Genomic DNA, 23072 nt, shown 5'->3' with positions numbered 1-23072 from the left:
ACGTAACCGCGCACTCCAATAGCAACAATACATTCCAAATTCCGCATCCGTGTTGTTAATTATTTGGCAGTGGTTTAATACTGAACCAAAAGTCGGTTCAATCAATAACGCCGGGGCTATTGAACCGACAGTCACGTGAAACCCACCGACTTATACGGGATATGAGAAGGGCCAGATAATTCCAAACAGCAAATCAAACAGTATAGAATGGATGATTAGTACTGAATATAGTCTACTTTAATAATCATGTGATACGTGCATTTTATCACTCCGTGAATTTGATTGTGGGACTCGACATGAGGCTCCTCCACTTGTGCATCAGGAAATCCGTTTTAGAACGGTGGAACCATGGATAGTCACGTCAAGAATTACAAAGTAGACAAGTTAGAACGTTGCTAGTCAAGAAGGCTGGCCACTGATAGGGCTGTTTGTAACTACTCAGTTTTCAGTAATACATCAGAGACTCCAGGACATGCTAAGTAGAAGGGTAGTGGAAAGCCTTGTGAAATATTCCTGTATTCATGGAGCAGGACTGGAAGACAGTTGTTAAAGAGCCAGTCAACAGCTGGCCTAGCACAACAGAATGTAAGTATTTTGTGTACTGAGACATGTATGGTGAGGTCACTTATGTTGCAGTATTTTAGTGGGTGAAAATTGTACTGTGTATGGTACTAGTTTGGATTGGTGCACGCGTGGTGTTAGTTGAGGTGCTTGACAATGAATTTCTGTCTGATACAGTAGCTAGCTAATTATGCATGTTGTGATTGTAGTTGCTTCAGTAAACAGTGAAGCAAGACACAAATTAATAAGTGATACGCCATTGTGTTTGCCTGTTCATGGAAAGTAAGAATATCCTTGTTCCATATTTGTATCATCAAGCAAACTTGATCGAGGTATGTGTGTACGTAACCTTTTTGTCCTCATTTCTAAGCTTGAATAGCCTTCTTGCAAGATTTAGGTTGAAACTATTCCTTGGTGGATTTGCTAGTTCATGGTAAATGCAGAGCCAAGTCCTAACTCCACAGACAGTTGTACTAGCGACTTATTAATTAAATATAATCACTGTACTAATTGACAGTTTGCTGTTCTTGCTCTCCATATAATAGATCAACTGTATTCAACAGGTGAGGCTGAAAATTTAATAGCCCACTGCAGCTGGCTTTTCCCCTACGCAATAAAGAAATTATACTCAAGAAAACTGTAAACTAGTCGGGTTTTTTTTCAGCCGGTTACACGTGGCAGATGCCATAAAAGGCAATTAGCACTGAAACAAAAGTTGGTTCAGCAATGCCCAAACACATAATACTTACCAGGTTGACTTTTATGGGGACTAAGAGCCAAATCAAAAATTAGTAAACATTATGGGAATGGAGTATTAATTAATCTAGATAAGAGTTTCTAGTCAGCTATTCAATAATCACATCAATCATGAATTTAATTGCAGGATACAAGATGATTGAACCTTGAAGCTGATGTAGTAATACTCCTCAGGAAATCATCTGCCGTCACATTCATGGTATCATGGTAGACAAGTTGTGAGTTCATCCACATCAGGCTCTAAGATCTTGGGTTCTCTACTGAAAGTTATTGTGTTTGAATGATTTAAATAGGCCAGGTGGGCTGAGGTAGCTCTTAACTGACTTGGCTATGCTACACTGTAGTATACCTTGTACAACACACAACCCATCAGCCTCATGAGCAGTCACTGAAGTGCGAAGACCTGTTAGTCCGGAATGTGTGCCAACTGGCATAGACAGTGCCATATGCTTTTATACTACAGCAACTACAGTAGCAGTTCATGCTCCTCTCATGCCGGTTATACATCTACTCGGGAAGGTGCTTATTAGCCCGGTGACTGAGTCGCCAGAATATGTACACAGTTCTTCTGGTTTCCTGTATGGTCTGGCGGCAACGTTTGACCGCTGGAAGCTGTGCTGTAAATTGGATAAAGAATGAGGATAAAGAATGTAGCTTGGTAATAACTACCTTATTTTTACATTAGCTCACCTTCAAATGGTTCTTTTAGCGAGTCATTTAGGAGTTTGCCATCACCTGTGCATTGCTATAGTGCATTCTAGTTAAGCGCCTCAACATCACGGAGTGTCAAAAGCGAAATATTCCGTTTCATTTCCCAGGTAACGAATATATATCTATGGTCAAACTCATCAAAATTTCCCCTGTCAAATTATTATGCTGTAAAGGGGCAGGCGGCTCCAGTTCCCACACAAGCATCTCCGCTCATACAATACTTTTGTCATTGTCAGTGATGTACTCTATGTTCTTCAGCATTTCATCATGTAATGCACATTTTATAATTCAACATGGTACCACAGTCTCCTAGATTTTGTCAATGTATTTGATTGACAACTGAGATACTGAGGTGACCCCGGACGGCTGACCCCGGAGGTGACTGCCTGGTCTGGAATAATACAGTGGTCCTCAAACTCATTGGGGCCCGAGTTCATTCAGATAGTCAAAATTTTGGATAAATGAAGCCAATTTATTGACACACAGATACCTGTTCAGAGTCCTACTCCTAATGACATTCATTGTTTGACCTTTGTAGCCATTTTTGTACTGAAATTTATCCTGAGTATTTTATGCTGTTAAACCATGGCTCCAAATTGAAGGTGTTAATCTAAGAAACAACTTGAAGCCAATAGCTCATTCCAGTGTAAAGTTATACAGTGAAACCTGTGTATTAAGGACACCTTGGGACCAACCAGTGTCCTGATTATCAAGGTGTCCTTATTTTCCAGGTCAGTTTACATGCTAAGAGATACTTCGGGGCCATTACCAAGTGTCCAAATTACACAGGTGTCCTGATTAATAGGTTCCACTGTAATCATTCTTAAACTTCTCCGCCAAACTGTAAATTACAGCATCAATGGGCAGGTAACTTTACAAATGATCATATCTTTGAAATGAAATTATCTATCGGCTTCAAATAAAAACGAAGCTGTTAAATATGTCTCATTGAGATAAAGACAAATAATGATGAATTTTTAATGTAAAAATGGCTATATGCGATGGCATTATGCATTATATCCAAAAATTAAATGTCATTTTAAAACTGAATGGTGAATCGGGGTGTGTGTGTGTGTGTGTGTGTGTGTGTGTGTGTGTGTGTGTGTGTGTGTGTGTGTGTGTGTGTGTGTGTGTGTGTGTGTGTGTGTGTGTGTGTGTGTGTGTGTGTGTGTGTGTGTGTGTGTGTGTGTGTGTGTGTGTGTGTGTGTGTGTGTGTGTGTGTGTGTGTGTGTGTGTGTGTGTGTGTGTGTGTGTGTGTGTGTGTGTGTGTGTGTGTAGGGGAGGAGTGGATTTAATGCACAACTAGGGTGAAGTTTGGATGAAGACCACTGCTGTCAACTTAACTTGAATGAAGGGCAGTATGTTAGTGCAGAATAGTGTTGTTTTAGTTCTAAAGAACTAAAACTAAATCTAGTTTTAGTACAGCAATTTAATTCTAGTTCTAGTACACTAGAACTAAACTAAAACTGTGGTCTATTTTAGTTCTAACACTAAAACTAAACTAAAACTCTTTCAATTTTTGATTCAAAAACTAGAACTAAACCAAAACCTTTAAAACTTTTAGCTCAAGAACTAGAACTAACTGAAAGGTTTCTCAAGCAATCCTACATAAAAAGGTATTGTTCACTATATAAACCACTTAACACTTTTCTTTGAAGATGGTGATGCCTGCAAATGCTACTATAAAACATTGCTATTCAGCATTAATTCTGCTGATTAAGGTTATTTAAGCACAGTTCTATTAGAGCTTTTGTTCATTTGTGCACAATGGCAAGTGGAAGTTGTGCTGAACCAGGTGGAAGGCCTAAGTCAAGTGGAGTGTGGAACCACTTCAGACATGATAAGATCAAGGACAAAAGTGTGTGTACTGTGAAAAGTACTGATGGTTTGATTTGTGGTATATAAAGAATTTAAAGGACAATATTCTATAAACTTGAAGAAGCATTTGAAGACATGCCATACTGACACTTATAAATATTTTGAAGCAGCTGAAATTGAAAAGACAAAAGGAAAGATTCTTCTAGTCAGTTGAAACAGTCCTCCTTGCCAATACGTAGTTTAGGATCTAAATTGTACAACCCTAATAACAATAAACATAAGGCTATTATACATTTCATCTTGCAATCTTTATAGGTGCTAACAATGTACCACTGAATTTAGTAGATAACAGCAAAATTCGTGTATTAATTGAAGAATTGGATTCTCGGTACAGTTTGCCTCATTGATATAAAATGGGAAATAAAATTGAAAAATCTATCAAAACACCAAATCTAAAGTTTCTGGAAGTCTAAGGGGTGCTACCAAGGTTAGTATATGTGAAGATATCTAACACTAAAACTAACACTAACTAAAATGAAACTAAATACTAACTAAATTATAGAAATGTGGGGTACCATGCAGAACTGATACTAACTAAAACTATGGTGGAATTTGGGTACTAGAACTAAACTAAAATGAATTTGCTGTACTAAAACAACACTAGTGCAGAAAATACAGCTTTGATGAAATAACAAAGATATACTACTTTGTTTGGACATGTGCAGCGGCATGCTGAAACGTGTACAGTTTCAAGTTTCCCTAAAGCACAATGTAGTTACTCTAGATCTCCATGCTAGTTATTCTCCAATATTATTTAATTATACAAATAATAAAACATGGTTTAGCTACAGCAAACAAACAAACACAATGAGTTTAAACTCGAGTTTAAAATATCGGAACTCTACCATTGCCGTAGTCACCAACATACATATCATTCTTGGGACTAACAGCTATTCCATGTGGGTTAGAAAATTGTCCTTCAGCAGAACCACTGGACCCAAACATGTGCATGACTCCTCCGTCTTTGTCAAAATCTGATACACAATTATTACCATTTTCCAACACAATGATAAAGCCATGCACTCAAATCAGTGGTAACTGCAGCAGGGTTGTTCAAGTGACCATTGCCAAACTTGCCCACATATGTGCTATCAAGTGTAAACTTGATGATGCAATCGTTAAATTCAGCAACAAGTAATTGGTCATTAGCAGTGACAGACACATCACGAGGGTTAGTTAAATGTCCTGATCCAATAACGTGACTGAACTGACCACCAAGATGAAATACTGACACATGATGATTGCCCCTATCAGCCACAAACACTTTATCATTGTGGACTACAATACCTGATGCACCACTCAGTTGACCATCGCTAGATCCACTGCGTCCAAATTGCAGCAAATATGTACCATCAACATGAAACTTCTGCACCCTGTTGTTACTGTACTCAGTCACATACAAGTCATTGTTGGCATCAAACGATACTCCCCATGGGTGTTGAAATAGACCATTGCCAGTACCACTTTGCCCAAGTTTTCTGATTAACCTGTCTTGACTGTCAAATTTGCATACATAGTGGTGGCTGTAGTTTGCCACTGCCCACATTCCATCCTTATCAAATGCAATGCCAATTGGACTACTCACATTGCCACTATTATTCACAATGTTGCTTGTTCACAGTTTTATAATCTCAATGCACCACAACAGTGTAGGGGCTTCCTTCAATGGTAATGGACAACTTCACTTCTCCAACTAGTTTGGTTACAAAAGATGCAAGTAGCTCCCATCATTGTTATCCTTCACTTCTACTGGAACAACATTTCCTCCCTGCTTGATTGTGCCTGTACAGCAATGTCGCTACCTCCCTTGAAACAATACTCATTGTTGTGATGCTTAGTGATGACGGTAAAGTCACATTTAGTACCCACAAGCGATTGTGCAGGAAAACCAGTGACTTCACAATTGCCTGGTATTACAACATTATCAAATACCTGGCTAAACTGTGGAATATAGGCTCTATGTACTTCTTTGTAGGAACAAATTCCATTGTGGGCAATTCAATTGGCTCAGTTTCCACCTTGCTGTATGAAATAGTTAGTCTTTTCACATCACCTCCAACTTGTTTCTTCATGAACAATGCTTCCTGGTCTGATGCATTCTTCACCGCATTATTCAGCTTCTTCACACTCAATAGTTGTGCTTCTGTGAAATCAATTTGTTCCAACTGTAGTGAGATTGCCTTTTTCTTTGTTGACAACTCTCGTAACTTGTCCTTTAGCTCTTCTCTTTGTTGTTGTAGTTGTCGGTGTAGTTCATCATAATACAAGTCAATCTGTTGATCAACTTCAGTGGCCTGTGATGTGATCTTCTCCCAACAGCTACCACCTTCTGACGTGACGTAGACAATTTGTTGATTATTTCTTTGACTGGTTCAATCATCTTCTCCATTTCCTTCCTGTCATCTTCTTTGCAGAATTGCGCACATTTCCATTATGCTCATTGGTTGTGCAGTAATGGCACAAAAGTTGGTCACATGTCTCACAAAAGAAATTCATCTCCAGGTCATGGTTGGCACATAGTATGGACTGCACTTTGGGATGAATGTCAACTTGTTTCTTCTTTGACTGCAATTCAACAAGCTGAGTTGTTGTGATTTCGGCATTCCTTCATATTCTTGTGAAATTTGTAGCAGTACTCACACACGAAGGTGATGCAATCAAGACACAATGCTAGTATGCTACTGCTTTTCCTTCCTTAATGCATATGTCACATTTTGCTTCATCTTCTCCCTCAACTTTACACTTCAAATCAACTTCATCTAGTAGACGATTAATGAAGAAATTTTTTGGTAATTCCTTCACCTCTCCTGCACTGGTTTCTCTACACTTGGGGCAAATGATGTTAGGACCTGTTTGTAGTTTCTCCATACATCCTTCACAGTAGGAGTGATGACAAGGGAGATATTTTGGCTTCTTGTATGCTTCATAATGCACTGGGAAGTTTAAGAGACCGGTTACCTTCTTCATTCGTTCTGCAGCCATTTTGTTTCACGAATTCAGTCAGTAGACCTGAAGAAGCAAACAATGGAAATTACAAGGAAGTCGGGAAGGGAAGTAGACTTGTCCATTAACAAGCATGCATGGCACGCAGGATAGTAAGGTAAGTGCGAGTAATTCCGGACGGCAGCTAATTCCGGACACTTCGATCGTTTTCAACAATGGTAGAATCCCTGGGCCTATAATTTAGTGAGCTAATGCAGTGTCCTATGGCCTATCTACAAACCAAAATTGAAGTTAATCCGTTATTCCACTTTTAAGTTTGACACATACCGCTAAAGTTACAACCAAAGCTAATTGAATACTTGGCATGATCAAGAAATCTTTTGAATATCTTGACTCGGGTATGTTGTCTAAATTGTTTACCACACTAGTTCGACCCATCTTGGAATATGGTAATGCCATTTGGGGACCACTATTTACCCTTGATCAGAGAAAGGTTGAAAAGGTACAACGTCGAGCTACCCGTCTCCTCCCATCATTACATGACAAATCTTATACTGAGAGGCTGTCAATACTATCCTTACCATCACTGTTGTATAGACGTCAGAGGGGTGATTTATTTTTTCTATACAAAATTCTTAATGACTGCTTCAGCTCTGACTTTACTAATCTATACACCTACTCCACTACTACTACCAGGGGGGCACCAGTTTAAATTGTTCAAGCAACATTCAAGATTGTTATGCAGATCTAATTACTTTATGAACAGAGTGATTAATGATTGGAACAGTTTACCTACCTCTGTTGTAGAAAGTACTTCAATTAACACTTTTAAATCGCTGTTAGATAATTATTTATTAGATTTTAGATTTACTTTTGTATAATGCATTGATCGGGTATACAGGCTTTGCCTTTACCCGTATTTAATCATAATCATAATCAAACATATTTGTAGCACAATCACGGGTAGTTTGGTTCAAAAACTTTGAAACTGTTAGGCAGCCCAAGCTCATATTTTCGATTTTCGAAGATTTATATGAAGATCATACTTTTGGCTAGTTGCATCCTGAAAATCATAAGAATCCATGCAGCACAGGCGGAGTGGCAGTTGATTTTTCAGCAGCAGCTTGGTTGAAATACAAAGAAAATATTCGCAAATTACATAAACTTTTAAAAGCATGCACTGCTGCTTTCTCCCAAAGGGTATGAACTTTCTACTTGATTTATAAGCTGCAAATGAGTGGTACTTTAGTCTCCATACTTCAAAGAAGATTGGTATAACCTGTGGAAGTCGCTACTTGCTTGTTATTCGAAGTGTCCGGAATTGCATTTTTTACACGCTGTTAAATTTCGGCTCATGGCTCTTCAGCAGTTGATTGTATCGAAACAAAATTTGTACTGCAGATGCACCTTGAGATAGGCTTTAAAACAATCCCTAGAGTTTGTCTTAACTCGTTGTGAGTGTAGTGTTATAGTGATTGTACTAAAGAGTGTCCGGAATTATCCTCATTTACCTTACGCATTGCTAATCTTTATGGCGAAGGTGGCTGCAGATGTGTAATGATGGAAAAGCCGTTAGGTACAGTATATTACCATTATAACTTGGAAAAAATATGACACCAAAAGGTACAAAAAAAATGAAAGAAAAATAAACTTGTCACAACAGGCACTCAAACCACAGACCTCCACCCTGAAGAACAGTGTTCCTAATCACTGTACCACCGGTGCTAGTTACAAGCTCTTCTTATTTTTGCCATATTTAAATGTCACAAATGTAAAACACTATATATCTAACCAATACCGTAACCCTAACCTAATGTTTTAAAACGTTCTCCTAATCCTAAGGGTGCTGTTCCTAATTCCAAGAGCACTGTTCCTAATCCCAAGGGAGCTGTCCTAATCCTAAGGACGCTGTTCCTAATCCTAGGTGCGTTTTCTAACCCTAGGGGTGCTGTTACTAACCCTAGGAACACAGTAACAGTGCAGTAAGAGCGAGTGTAAGAACAAAATTATGCAAAATTACGATAAAAACCGAAACGGTAACATACTGCACGTAATGGCTAGTGTAATGATGGCACATTGAACAAAGGGCATGGTCTTGGGCGTAGCATATAACCAGTGTTGGGAGTAATGCGTTACTTATACGTAATATTATTACTTTTGTGGTAACTAAGTAATATAGCGAAATACACTATAAAAACAGGTAATATAACTCAAGTTACTTTACTTACAAATGTAACGCGTTACCTAAGCAATACAGTTACTGTAACAAATCTAATATTACATAATATTATTACTACAAGTAACGAAGTTACTAATTTCGTTAGTAATCCACTGAGTAACAACTAGCCACAACAAAGTAATGAAACCTACTGAATGAAGCTTATTCATCAGCTTCTAGTTATAACCAAGATTTACACATTGTCCAACAACATAATCGTGTCACGTGATAAGGTGGTAGTTTCACACGTGAAAGCTTAAGGCTGTGGACACAAAGTAATATCAAGAGTTTATAATATACAATACTCTTACTACTTTATATTATGAACTTTTGGTAATATAATATGTAATATTATTATCAAGAGTACATAATAAAAATAGGGAGAGAGAGTGTCTAACTGCCAATACAGCCTGTACAAAATCACTGCGTATTATTGAAAAGACAATGATCTTTGAACAAATAAACACTTTTACTGACTATAGAGATCTGTTGATAGGTGTTGAGTGCTGTTGATAGGTGTTGAATAAAGTAAAGCCTTTGCTCTACCAATGTGTGGATGCTCTATAATACGCAGTGATTTTGGCTGAAGGTGTCCTAGTTAGACACTCTCCCTCCCTATTTTTATTATGTACTCTTGTTATTATAGTTACTTTATTTTATGGGTAATATGTAACTATAACTAAATAGTTCAGTTGCAAGTACTGTGTAACTAGTTACTTGTAAAAAGTAACTTGCCCAACACTGCATATAACATACGTCACTTCCATTCGAGCTATTTGGGATATTCCACATCATCATCATTCGTTTGTGGAAACCCAGTGGATATTCTCTCTCTGAGGAACACAAGGCATTGTGTTGTGACAAAAGTGATAAGCGGATCCATCCATTCAAATGTGATGGCTAGTAAAGTGTTTTGCGATCCCGAGTCATGCTGGAGCAGTCTGGAGATGATAGACCACCCTTTTTTTTCATTCAGTAGGTTGCTATTGATGTTCAACATGGTGATGCTTGGTAATGGCAACAATTTCATCATCACAGGATTGGGCAGAGTTTGCTTCTCTCAGTGCCCACAGTTTGAGCATAGGTATTAGACACACCAGCTATATGGTTTGTGCAAGGCAAAGACTTCAGCTAATTGAAATGCTAAAAAATGGATCATGTTATTTGAAGAGGAGTAAGATTAGGCCACTATTTAAATTTGGTGATATCATGTTTTTCATCAGAAAATTCCAAATGTATAGTGCGGGCGGGCGGGTCATTATCTTTACCCATTATTCCCAGTACTTGCCACAATATAGCTAGCTATAGATTTATTTTCATACCTCTACTCTCCAGGGCCTGATACTCTCTGCATAACAGACAATTTGCTAACCTAGCTTAACTCAACACAGCCAGTTTGGCAACCATATCCCGTCGTCCTTCGTCACATGATCACAGTTCCACTCAAGGATCAGTAAGCCATCACTCCAATCTAATCTTTTACATTTTCTTGGATACAATGCAAGGTAGCTACTGTGCAGTAATCTTGAAAACTGAATTAATCAGATGAAATAATGGGGAAATACGTGCGGCAGTAAAAATACATGCAGGCGCTGATGAAAAACATATCACCAAATAGTGGCCTTATTATTTAATCCAAAACAGCCAAGCTGTATAAAAAAAAGTGTCAAATCACTATAGGCACTACACTGTACAGTACAATAAGGCCACCTGGAAATACCTAAATGTGTCATCTGTGCACACAAAGTGACCTGCATAATGCTTTTGGCACAAAGGTGACAGGAATAGACAGGTTTCACTTTGCAGTGCATTATTTAAGAGGAGTGAAAGTGATGATTTTGACAAAAAATTTTACTGGATAATGCAATTCAAAGAATTTTATTGTTGACAAAGATTGTATTTTTGCAGCACCAATGCATTTACCTAGCTACAATAAGTAATGCAAAGTGAATTTAAAATTGTCTAGTTACCGTTTTTCTTTAATTGGTTAAATGCTGCACCTTCAATAGTATAGTTGCACTTGAGTGATGCCACAATCGATTTTAAAAATAGGGGCTTCAACAAACATTGAGTATAGTGTTGCACTACTGGACATTTTGTCCATGATAATCCAATGAAAAAATGTTCAACCTGTGAAAAGTAAAGTTTTCATTGGGTGGCCCTAATGAAATTTTATTTTCATAGCATTTTCATAGGAAAATTTAGTGAAAACCCAATGATAAAATTATCACTGAAAATTCTGGGAAACTGCTTTTCATGTAATTTTTATTGGTAAATTTTCATTGGTTTTTCATTATTTACCCAATTAAAATGCTATGAAAATTAAATTTCATTTGGGGCCATCCAATGAAAACTTTACTTTTCACAGGTTGTGACATTTTTTCATTGTATTTTCATGGAAAAAAACATCCAGTAGTGTTTAGTTTGAATAGTCACCAGATTAAAATAATTAAATTTATAAATTAGGGTGCGTTGTAGTTGGGCAAATACTCGAGTACTTAATAAGGATTTTGGGACATAGATAGTAAAATTGGTACTCAAGTGCTGATTAAGATCACATGACCCAGCTCACATGATATATATTTGTCATGAAATGCTACCATAAAGGCTACAGAGTTTGACTGGTGTAATTGCTTGTTAGGAAAACACTAATATCAGTACTTTTGTACAGTGTGTGTATCATTACTGTTACTTGAAAGAGATACGTACGTATAAACTGCATAAGAGCTGATATATTTCACACTACACAAGTAGCTAGTAGTAGTAGTTCATGATTGTTAATACTATAGCGAGTACAAAATTCATGATTGTCTCAGCCCTGGTTGTAATTGATATACTCTAATAAAACAATCACATCAAAATTAGCTACCTGACTGCTCTATTAGAGTTACAGACTGTTCTGTGCATTTTCACTAGCAAGTGCAATGTTGCTGGCATTATGTTTATTGCTTCAGACAATTACTATTATGCCAAAAAAATTGGCAAATGACTATTTTGACCAACATTTTGAGTAACTAATTTTGTAACAGTAGTAGCTACACGACACTCTACGTGATTTAATTACTTGAATTATGTGTCATATTCTACAGGTTCATGAAACTGTGGAACAAATCAACAGCATCAGAATTCAGCGAGAATTTTTCCTCAGCTTTTCTGACAACCCACAGGTATATACAATTCAGTGCACTGTACTAGTTATCGGTATTTAAAACTATTGGAAGTTCATCAATGACTGAATGGCCTCACAAAACAGGGACCTAAAGGTAAGAGGTTATCATGACATGAGAAAGGTCACATGTGTCTTTTGTTGCTGTAGGTGATGACTAACAAGATGGGAAACCCAGAGGCGGAGAAGAGAGCTGAGTACTGTGATCAACACTGGACTAAAGAAACTGTCACAAGATACTTCTACACAAAAGTACATTTATACATCCGTCTTACAATACCTCCTAAATGTGTTCCTATAATGGACAGTTTCTGAATCAATTTCATCATAATCTGCGGATTCCAAAGTGTCCATTATAAAGAGATCTCACTGTACCTATGGGTTTTAAATTTACAAACTGTTTTGCAGGTACAACAACGACGTTCTGAACTGGACCAAGCACTAGGAATCAAACATACATGACACTATGTCATTGTCAGTGATGTACTTTTATGTTCTTCAGAATCTCATCAAGTATTGTACATGTAGAGTATCATTCAATATGTTTGCATGAAACGTATTTTATTGACAACTGTGAAACTGAGGTGACTGCCTGGTGTGGAATAATGGAGGGTTTAATTCAGTATGTCCAAACACATTTTTTAGTCAAATCAAAGAGTTATTGTTTGTGATAGCATAATCAGGATTATTATACCTCCTTGAGTGCTTACAGGCATTTATTTTATCCTGTTGATCAAACACTTCTTTACCTACTTCACATATCAGCTGTACTCCTAATGAGAATCATTGCCATTATAAATTTGACCTTTGCAGCCATTTTTGCACTGCGTTTTTTGTCTTTATTTCCCTGAGGCATTATTGTACGCTGTTATTAGTCATAAAATTCCATTGGAGTGTAAATTACAGCACCAGTGAGCAGGTAACTTTCATGACAAATCATAACTTTGGAATGAAATTACCTATTGACTTCAGCAAGACCTTAAAATAATGCCTCAGATAAAGACAAAAATGATGAATCTTCCCTGGAAAAATGGCTATAAAGGTCACCACCAAAGGTCAAATATGCGATGGCACTATATCCTAAATCAATGTCATTGGTAGCTAGCACATGCAGTCTGCATACCAAGTTTGATGCTTTTCTCACAAAGTGCACCAATTCACCATATGATGCTGTAGACCACTCTACTACTACATAACCACTACTATAGTGAATCCATTATAATTATGCATTTTACTATGGAAGTGACTCATAAGTTGACGTGTATGTCTTCTGAAGGGATTGTTCTAAGTCTTGTAGTTGTGTATGCATGCACACACACAGAGTGTATGTGTGGGAAGAGTGGATTGAATGTGAAACTATAGCTATAGGGTGAAGGTGTACAGGGCATGGGATTTAATTCGTGCAATATACCAATCCTGCACAAAGACTATTGCTGTTGATTTGAACGAAGGGCAGTATATATTTGGATTATGCATGCACAGCAGCATGCTGAAACAATTTCAAATTTTCCATTCAAATTAAAGCACTATGTATATAGGTACTCTTCCACACTTCTTTTTTTAGTTATAATTATGAAAAGAACAAAACATGGTTTACTAATTACTAGCATGTCAAATATAACACAATGCATGAGTTTAAAATATTGGAACTCTCTTATTGCCATAATCACCAACGTACACATCATTCTTGGGACTAACGGCTATTCCATGTGGGTTAGAAAATTGTCCTTCAGCAGAACCACGGGACCCAAACATGTGTATGACTCCTCCATCTTTGTCAAAAACTGATACACGATTATTACCATTTTCCAACACAAGAATAAAGCCACTCCAGTCAATGGTAATTCCATCAGGATTGCTCAAGTGACCATTACCAAACTTGTCTACGTATGTGCCATCAAGTGTAAACCTGAAGATGCAATGGTTGTTAAAGTCAGCAACAAGTAACTGGTCATTAGCATTGACAGCTACATCACGAGGGTTACTCAAATGTCCTGATCCAACAAAGTGACTGAACTGACCACCAAGATGAAACAATGATACACGACGATTGTTAATTTCAGCAACAAACACTTTATCATTGTGGACAACAACACCTGTGGGACCACTCAGTTGACCATCACCAGATCCACGGTGTCCAAACTGCAGCAAATATGTACCATCAACATGAAACTTCTGCACCCTGTTGTTACGGTTCTCAGCCACATACAAGTCATTGTTGGCATCAAATGATACTCCCCATGGATTTTGAAATTGACCATTGCCAGCACCAGGTTGTCCAAATTTTCTGATTAACCTGTCTTGACTGTCAAATATGTACACACAGCAGTTGTTATGATCTGCTACTGCCCACACTCCGTCCTTACCAAATGCAATGCCAATTGGACCATTGAAATTACCACTATTATTCGCAGTCTTCCTGGGCTTCTTCACAATTTTGTAATCTCGCTGCACCATAATAGTGTAGGGGCTTCCTTTAATATGATCCCCTTCAATGGTAATGGACAACTTCATTTCTCCAACTAGTTGTTTGGTTACAAAAGATGCAGAGTAGCTCCCATCATTATTATCCTTTACTTCTACGGGCACAACATCTCCTCCACTGCTTGATTGTGCCTGTGCAATAATGTGGCTACCTCCCTTAGAACAACGTTCATTGTTGTGGTCCTTGGTGATGATGGTGAAACCAACTTTACTACTCACAAGCGATTGTGCAGGAAAACCAGTGACTTCACAATTGCCTGGTAAGGCAACATCATCAAACAGCTGGCCATATTGAGGAAATATCTCTTTGTACTTTTTAAACTTCATTGTGGACAATTCAACTGGCTCAGTCTCCAACATGCCATATGAAACAGTTAGTCTCTTCACATCATCTCCAACTTGTTTCTTCATGAACAATGCTTCCTGGTCTGATCCATTCTTCACTGCATCATTCAACTCTTTCACACTCAACAGCTGTGCTTCTGTGAAATCAATTTGTTCCAACTGCAGTGAGATTGCCTTTTTCTTCTTTGTTAACAACTCTCGTAACTTTTTCTTTAGCTCTTCTCTTTGTTGTTGTAGTTGTCGGTGTAGTTCATCATAATACAAGTCAATCTGTTGATCAACTTCAGTGGCCTGTGATGTAATCTTCTCCCCAGCAGCTACCACCCTCTGACGTGACTTAGGCAGTTTATTGATCATTTCTTCGACTGATTCAATCATCTTCTCCATTTCCTTCCTGTGCTTGTTGGCCATCTTCTTCACAGAATTGTGCACATGTCCATTGTGCTCATTGGTTGTGCAGTAATGACACACGAGTTGGTCACATGTTTCACAAAAGAAATTCATCTCCAGATCATGGTCGGCACATAACATGGACTTTGCTTTGGGATGAATATCAACTCGTTTCTTCTTTGACTGCAATTCAACAAGCTGGGTAACATTGTGGTTTTGATATTCTTTCATATTCTTGTGAAATTCATGACAGTACTCACACAGGAAGGTGACGCAATCAAGACACAATACTACTGCTTTTCCTTCCCTAACACACAAGTCACATTTTGCTTCATCTTCTCCTTCAACTTTACGCTTCAAATCAACTTCGTCTAGTAGACGATTGATAAAGAAATTGTTTGGTAATTCCTTCACCCCTCCAGCCGGCACTGCACTGGTTTCTCTACACTCTGGGCAAACAATGTTAGGACCTGTTTGTAGTTTCTCCATACATCCTTCACAGTAGGAGTGGTGACAAGGGAGATATTTGGGTTTCTTGTATGTTTCATAACACACTGGGCAGTTTAAGAGACCCGCTACCTTCTTCATTCGTTCTGCAGCCATTTTGTTTCACGAATCTTATAGACCTACAAAAATCATGCATGCACCGTTGAAAAACAATGAATCAATCTGTCACGCGTGGCATACAATTGCTAACCTTTAAAAAGCGAAGGCTGTAAGAGGTTCTTTAATTGGAAGAAGTTGCGTCAAGCCTTCACTTCCAGAAATGTCGTCGATGACCATAGAAATTTGGCAATTTTTATTAGAAATGTAGAAATTTTTGTTGGGAATTCAGAAATATTAACTGAAATTTTAAATACATAAATCCATACGATTAAAAGTTTTATAATGTTTGGCATTGAAATTTGATTATACGCACTAACATTTGTCCGTAATCTGCTTCGTAAATTTGTTGTATACTTTCGAGCTGATTCGATTCCCACGGTGCAAAGGCCACAGTGCAAGTCGTTTTGGTGTGTCCGTGGATTACTGGTGAGTGTTTTATTCAAATTCCTACCTCACTTTAAACTAGTACCTTACCAACCAAGAATTGATGTATATAAATATTCCTTCCTCCCAAGAACTGTACCAGAATGGAATAGATTAGATGCTGAGATTATTGAGACTGACTGTGTTGAAGAATTTAAGCAAAAATTAGCCCCTTTTTATGTATATGGTTAAGTAACTTATCGTAATTGTATATATTTTTATAGTTTATTATTGTAATTGTACATATGTATATAATTAAGTAACTCAGTTGTCGTAATTGTACATACTTATATAGTTTAGTAACTAATTGAAATTGTACACACGTAATTGCACATCAGCATTATACCCCTGGAGGGTCCTGCTGATTAACAATAAATAAATAAATAACCCAACCATGATAGAGTCACGACGGCTTACCAGACCGCTAGTGAACCGTTCGGCTCGGCTTGAACCCATACTGAAACCATAATACAGTAGCCTAAGGCACGGAATATACTACAACTCAAGCTACAACTTCGTAGCACCCAAGAATTTCCAAGCCAGAAATTCGGAAATTTGGTAGAAATTTATCCAGAAATTAGAAATTTGGTTGGCAAATTTCCATATTTCGAAATTTCGTAGATGGATTTTGTATGTGAAGGACCCCCCGAGTAGCGTTGTGGTGGAGCTATTTGCGTGGGGGTGGCGCCGCCCGCCCTTTGCAATGGGGCGGGCTGCTCCAGACTAATTAATGTGAACAATGAAGACAAGCATTGTGTTGCAAACAATTGTGATAAGTGAGGATCCATAAATTGAAGGAGTAGCTATGATTACACTCCTGTTTGGTAATTTTCTGTTTCAGTCTCATCAAAAGTTAAGGCAGATTATCCGTTATCACACCACATGTACATATACATGTAGATGTCCAGCATTTTTTAAGAAGACTATTATACTTCAAATATTACGCACATTGTTTAAGAAGGTGCATGAGCCATGTTGCAGTATGTGTGTGGTAAGTGAGAAGTTTGGTGGCCAGTTGACTGCTCCTGTGACAACAAGATAGTGCAAGCTCTTGACAGAATCTTTGTTTGGATGCACAATCTGGAAGCCATCGTTCTCCACTGCACTGCGTGGTTTGCCACTATAAATAACACATCAAAAATCATATTAACAAAGACAAATTAGACAATCTACAGTTACATGAGTCCTTTGTCCAGTTTCAATAATGAACATGCTGTCAGCAATTGGCCTTTGTATCTGGTCCTTCACCAGTTTGTAATGGTAGAGGCATAGGCGACTCCAAGATTTTTGGTGACTGGTTTCTGATCAACAAATAAAGTGCATAGCTAGATTTTGGTGAAGACCAAAAAAGAAAAAAAAGATAACTGCCTGCTGAGAATAACTGCCCTCCACTAACTATATTGTATTAATATCACTGATACAGTACATTAAAATCCTTATTTATAGCTACATAGCTTGCTACACTGCTGCTCTGAATACTGTGACTGCTCTATTAGAGTACTAGTATCTCGATCTGAACGTAACTGGTTTTCGGAAACCTCAGAAACTCCCCTGGAGTTTCCTCTCTTATTTGGAGGGTATACAGTCTTCCTTTGATGCATATAGCACCCAATAAGGTTTCAGCCTAGTTAACTCTTTACTCTTACTGTCAGTATCAAGGAATTGATGTCATGAAGATTTGTCATTTGCTGTGAGAATGAGACCTACGTAGAACATACAATAGTGGAGACTTCACTGCTTCCAGTCATCATTTAACAACAATATAACCAGTGTGCTCCCTGCATGGCTGGGCAGGTACCATACCATGTACTGAGTGTACTTGTGACAAAATTAATATAAACAGTGCATGATTAATGCCTATATAGGCCTTTCAGGGGCTAGTCTGGGATTTTTCAAAGGGCCGGGGTTTCCATTGGAAAGTAGATGCAGGAGTCTGGGGGCACAGCTCCAGCCATGCAGATACTGATGACAATTTTATTTCAGAATGCAGGTTGTCAAAAACCAGTATAATTTATTCTGACTGCTACATAATGAATAAAATGTATATGGTTAATTTTAGCCACTGAACTGATACGCAGAGTTGGGGTAGTCACTTCAGAAAGTAACTGGTTATGCACTTGTCAATTTCATGCCCCATCCCCCCCACCCCCGGGCATCCCCACACCCCAGGTGGGCATTTGACATTGCTTCTTGTCCCCACCCCTGGGGCAATTGACAGTTGTCCAATTCACTGACCAATTTTTAGTAGTTGCATTTCTAAACAATAAAATCGCACTTGCTATAATTTTACTAGCTACAGGGGAGGCTTATTACTAGTCACATGCATGAAATATGCGCTTAGTCATCCTTAATTGAGGTGTTGTCAAATCCCCTACTTTGGGGGTGGGGACATAGTGGGGATTTGACAGCCGATTTTGCCCCAGTAGTGGGGAATTTGACACCACGATTTGTCAAATCTCCTGTATTACCCCACCCTCCCCGGGGGTGGGGGGGTGGGGCATGAAATTGACAAGTGCATTACTAGTTACGCGGCTTTACTTTTATCCCATGTAACTTAGTTACAGTTACTTTTCAAAAGGTAACTAAGTACTCTAGTTACTAGTTACTTCATAGTATAAATTATGACTTGTTTTTAGCTTTCATAACATGAATTTTGCTCAGATATGCATTATTAAGGGATGCAATACATATGTGCACTTAAAATAACAATTCTGTTGCTATTTTAGGTCAGTTTTAATTATTGCTACATCTGTTACTCAAGCTGAATCACAGAGAACAGTACACAGAATCTGTCTACTTAATATGGCTGTAGCATATGTGGGGGGGAAAGTTTGGTTTGGAAAGAGGGGATGGGATGCACATTGCTGAAAAGTTGAAGAGAAAAGAAAAGAAAAAAGGTCACAGCAAAAATGGCTATCCTTTATCAAATATATAAATACATCACGTATGTAAAACAAAATCCTTTTTAATATCAGATAGCTTCATAGGTAAGCTACACTGCCTCATGAACACTATGACTGCTTTATTAGAGTGATCAACTGCTCTTTTAGAGTATCTCGATCTTGCATGCAATATTTTGAAGGAGAGGATGGGATGGTTGGGGAGAGGAGGGCACGCGCCCCCAGTGCCCTTCCCCACCTCCCCATCCGCCATTGAATAGTGTGCATTGATGTAGCATTATACTCGTGCTATTTCTTTGTTTGCAAACAAATCAACAGCACTATATAGTCTGTTGCTTGATACTAACAATTTTAGTAGGCAGGGGTGGATCCAGGGGAGGGGGGGTTCAAAGGGTTCCATGGTACCCCATTTTGAGAGAGCCTATCTTACTCGAGATACTCTAATAGTTAAATAGAGCAGTCAAGTCGAGATACTCTAATAGAGCAGTCACAGTAGTCTTTTGAGGAGCGGTGTAGCAAGCTATGTATCTAGATATAAATAAGGAAATATAGTTGGTGAGGGTATCTATGGTGAGGGGCAGCTGTTGTCAGCAGGTGATGGCCTTTTTTTTTTTTTTTTTTTTGGGTCTTCAACCTACAGCTAAGCTGACTTACCATTAGGGGAGAGGAAGTTTCCATAACAAGGAGTTAGGATATTACTGTATACTACTGTACTCTAAACGATGCACATTTTCAGTAGCATCACATAATTAGGCGGTTAACTCATTGGAGTGATTCAAGTGATTGGAGTGATTGCAGTGATCTGAGTGATACGAGTGATCTGAGTGATACGAGTGATCTGAGTGATACGAGTGATTTGAGTGATCTGAGTGATTCGAGTGATCTGAGTGATTGATCTGGGTGATTGGAGTGATTGAAGTGATCTGAGTGTGATTGGAGTGATCTGAGTGATCTGAGTGATTGGAGTGATCTGAGTGATTCGAGTTATCTGAGTGATTGAAGTGATCTGAGTGATTCCAGTGATTCCAGTGATCTGAGTGATTCCAGTGATTCCAGTGATCTGAGTGATATGAGTGATCTGAGTGTTTGGAGCGATCTGAGTGATTCGAGTGATCTGAGTGATCTGAGTGATTCCAGTGATTAGAGTGATCTGAGTGATCTGAGTGATTGGAGTAATCTGAGTGATTGGAGTGATCAGAGTGATTCGAATGATTCAAGTGATCCGAGTGATTTGAGTGATCTGAGCGATTTGAGTGATATGGGTGATTGAAGTGATCTGAGTGATTCGAGTGATTTGAGTGATTCCAGTGATTTGAGTGATTCCAGTGATCTGAGTGATTGGAGTGATCTGAGTGATTCGAGTGATTCGAGTGATTCAAGTGATCTGAGTGATGCAAGTGATCTGAGTGATCACAGTGATTGAAATAGTCTGAGTGATTCAAGGGATTGGAGTGATCTGAGTGGTTGGAGTGATTCAAGTGATTCGAGTGATCCGAGTGTTTGGAGTGATCTGAGTGATTCGAATGATCGAGTGATTCGAGTGTTGCGAGTGATTGGAGTGATCTGAGTGATTCGAGTGATCTGAGTGATTGGAGTGATCGGAGTGATTGGAGTGATCTGAGTGATTCGAGTGATTGGAGTGATCTGAGTGATTGGAGTGATCTGAGTGATTCGAGTGATCTGAGTGATTCGAGTGATCGGAGTGATTGGAGTGATCTGAGTGATTGGAGTGTTTGGAGTGATCTGAGTGATTCGAATGATCGAGTGATTCGAGTGTTGCGAGTGATTGGAGTGATCTGAGTGATTCGAGTGATCTGAGTGATCGGAGTGATTCGAGTGATCTGAGTGATTCGAGTGATTCGAGTGATCTGAGTGATTCGAGTGATCTGAGTGATTCGAGTGATCGGAGTGATTGGAGTGATCTGAGTGATTGGAGTGATTGGAGTGATCTGAGTGATTGGAGTGATCTGAATGATTCGAGTGATCTGAGTGATTGTGTGATCTGAGTGATCAGAGTGATTGAAGTGATCTGAGTGATTCGAGTGATCTGAGTGATCTGAGTGATTGGAGTGATCTGGGTGATTTGAGTGATTCGAGTGATCTGAGTGATTCGAGTGATCTGAGCGATTCGAGTGATCTGAGTGATTCAAGTGATTGGAGTGCACTCGAATCACTCAGATCACTTGAATCACTCGGATCACTCCAACCACTCAGATCACTCAGATCACTGCAATCACTCAGATCACTCAGATCACTTGAATCACTCAGATCACTCAAATCACTCGGATCACTCGAATCACTCGAATCACTCGGATCACTCGAATCACTCGAATCACTCGAATCACTCAGACCACTCTAGTCACTCGAATCACTCAGATCACTCAAATCACTCAGATCACTCAAATCACTTAGATCACTCCAATCACTCGGATCACTCGAATCACTCAGATCACTCGAATCACTCAGATCACTCCAATCACTCGAATCACTCAGATTACTCCAATCACTCAGATCACTCCAATCACTCAGATCACTCGAATCACTCAGGTCACTTCAATCACTCCAATCACCCAGATCACTCCAATCACTCAGATCACTCGAATCACTCAGATTACTCCAATCACTCAGATCACTCGAATCGCTCAGATCACTGCAATCACTACAATCACTTGAATCACTCCAATGAGTTAACCGCCTAATTGTGTGATGCTACTGAAAATGTGCATCATTTAGAGTACAGTAGTATACGGCAATATCCTAACTCCGTGTTATGGAAACTTCCTCTCCCTAATGGTAAGTCTAAGCTGAAGTTACAATTCCAAAGTGGAACCCCCCTTTTAAAAAGTCTGGATCCGCCCCTGGTAGGGGTTTCCTGAAACCCCTGGAAACCCCCTTCATCATGCCCCTGGCGGTTTGTGATATGATCTTTTCACCAAGAGAAAACATCAAACTACGTGTGTTACAATTGTGTTGTGTTGTGTGTGTGTGTGTGTGTGTGTGTGTTGCACTATATAAAATATAACTAGAGGCTCTCTATACTGTAATACAGAGAAACCTTTCTATTATGGACACCTCACGACTCCACTAAGGTTATTGGAAAATTGTCCTGATCTCAGAATCCTATATTACATGTGCGTTTAAGGACCAAGGACAAATACCCTGATTATCAAAGTGTCCTAATTTCAGGGTTATTCAACTATTTAACTTACGTAGGTGGTTCAAGAGGCAGCTATATGATATCAGAACAGATGTCAAGAACCTGAGCAACAAGCAGTTAATAGGCATTTATAATAACACATAATAATAAGTGTTTTGTGATATCTTACTCCTACTTGTGGCTAGTAGCAAGTGTGTGCTTTCCTTTGGCAATCTACGTAAATGTCAACTTTTTAAAGTCTAAAAATCAAATTCTATCTCTAGCATCAATGTCAGATTTTGAGCATTTTGTTGCATATTAATACTCTACCCGATAATTTTTTTTCACTTCATGGACTAATTAGCTAGAGAATGTGTATATTAGTTTTTCCAAAGTGGCAAAGTCAAAATGAGACAAACCATTATCTCCAGAGAGTAAAGAGACACTTGATTTTATCATAATAATTTAGCACAGTGAGAAGCATTCAACAGGAAAAGATCAGAATTGAAGTAATTTATGAAACCCCTATCAGAAAACTGTAGTGCTTCTGTAATT

General features: G+C 38.6%; 1 protein-coding gene and 1 long non-coding RNA gene across 3 annotated transcripts; one reads left to right on the top strand and one right to left on the bottom strand.

The window, feature by feature from the left end:
- The first annotated feature begins 126 nt into the window (after window positions 1-126).
- LOC136238677 (uncharacterized) lies at window positions 127-12783 on the top strand. 2 transcript variants are annotated; one of them, XR_010693152.1, is made up of 5 exons: window positions 127-585; window positions 12157-12234; window positions 12289-12330; window positions 12384-12485; window positions 12642-12783. It is a non-coding gene; the product is annotated as an uncharacterized lncRNA (long non-coding RNA). The 2 variants fall into 2 exon arrangements; XR_010693151.1 differs by having other exon boundaries at window positions 12157-12330.
- Window positions 12784-13777: 994 nt separating this feature from the next.
- LOC136238667 (tripartite motif-containing protein 2-like) lies at window positions 13778-16244 on the bottom strand. Its single transcript, XM_066029240.1, has 2 exons — window positions 16150-16244; window positions 13778-16078 (listed from the first exon to the last, which is right to left on the bottom strand). The coding sequence occupies exon 2, from the start codon at window positions 16053-16055 to the stop codon at window positions 13869-13871; it is 2187 nt and encodes a 728-aa protein (XP_065885312.1). The 5' UTR covers window positions 16056-16078; window positions 16150-16244; the 3' UTR covers window positions 13778-13868.
- Window positions 16245-23072: the final 6828 nt, after the last annotated feature.

Source organism: Dysidea avara, chromosome 11 (assembly GCF_963678975.1).
Source record: "Dysidea avara chromosome 11, odDysAvar1.4, whole genome shotgun sequence".
Lineage (NCBI taxonomy): Eukaryota > Metazoa > Porifera > Demospongiae > Dictyoceratida > Dysideidae > Dysidea > Dysidea avara.
Note: the sequence above shows the minus strand (reverse complement) of the source record. Positions and strands in the feature narration are given on the sequence as shown.

What these genes read in the sequence shown, in the direction of transcription:
- LOC136238667 (XM_066029240.1), bottom strand. Translation starts at nt 16,055, where the DNA reads ATGGCTGCAGAACGAATGAAGAAGGTAGCGGGTCTCTTAAACTGCCCA.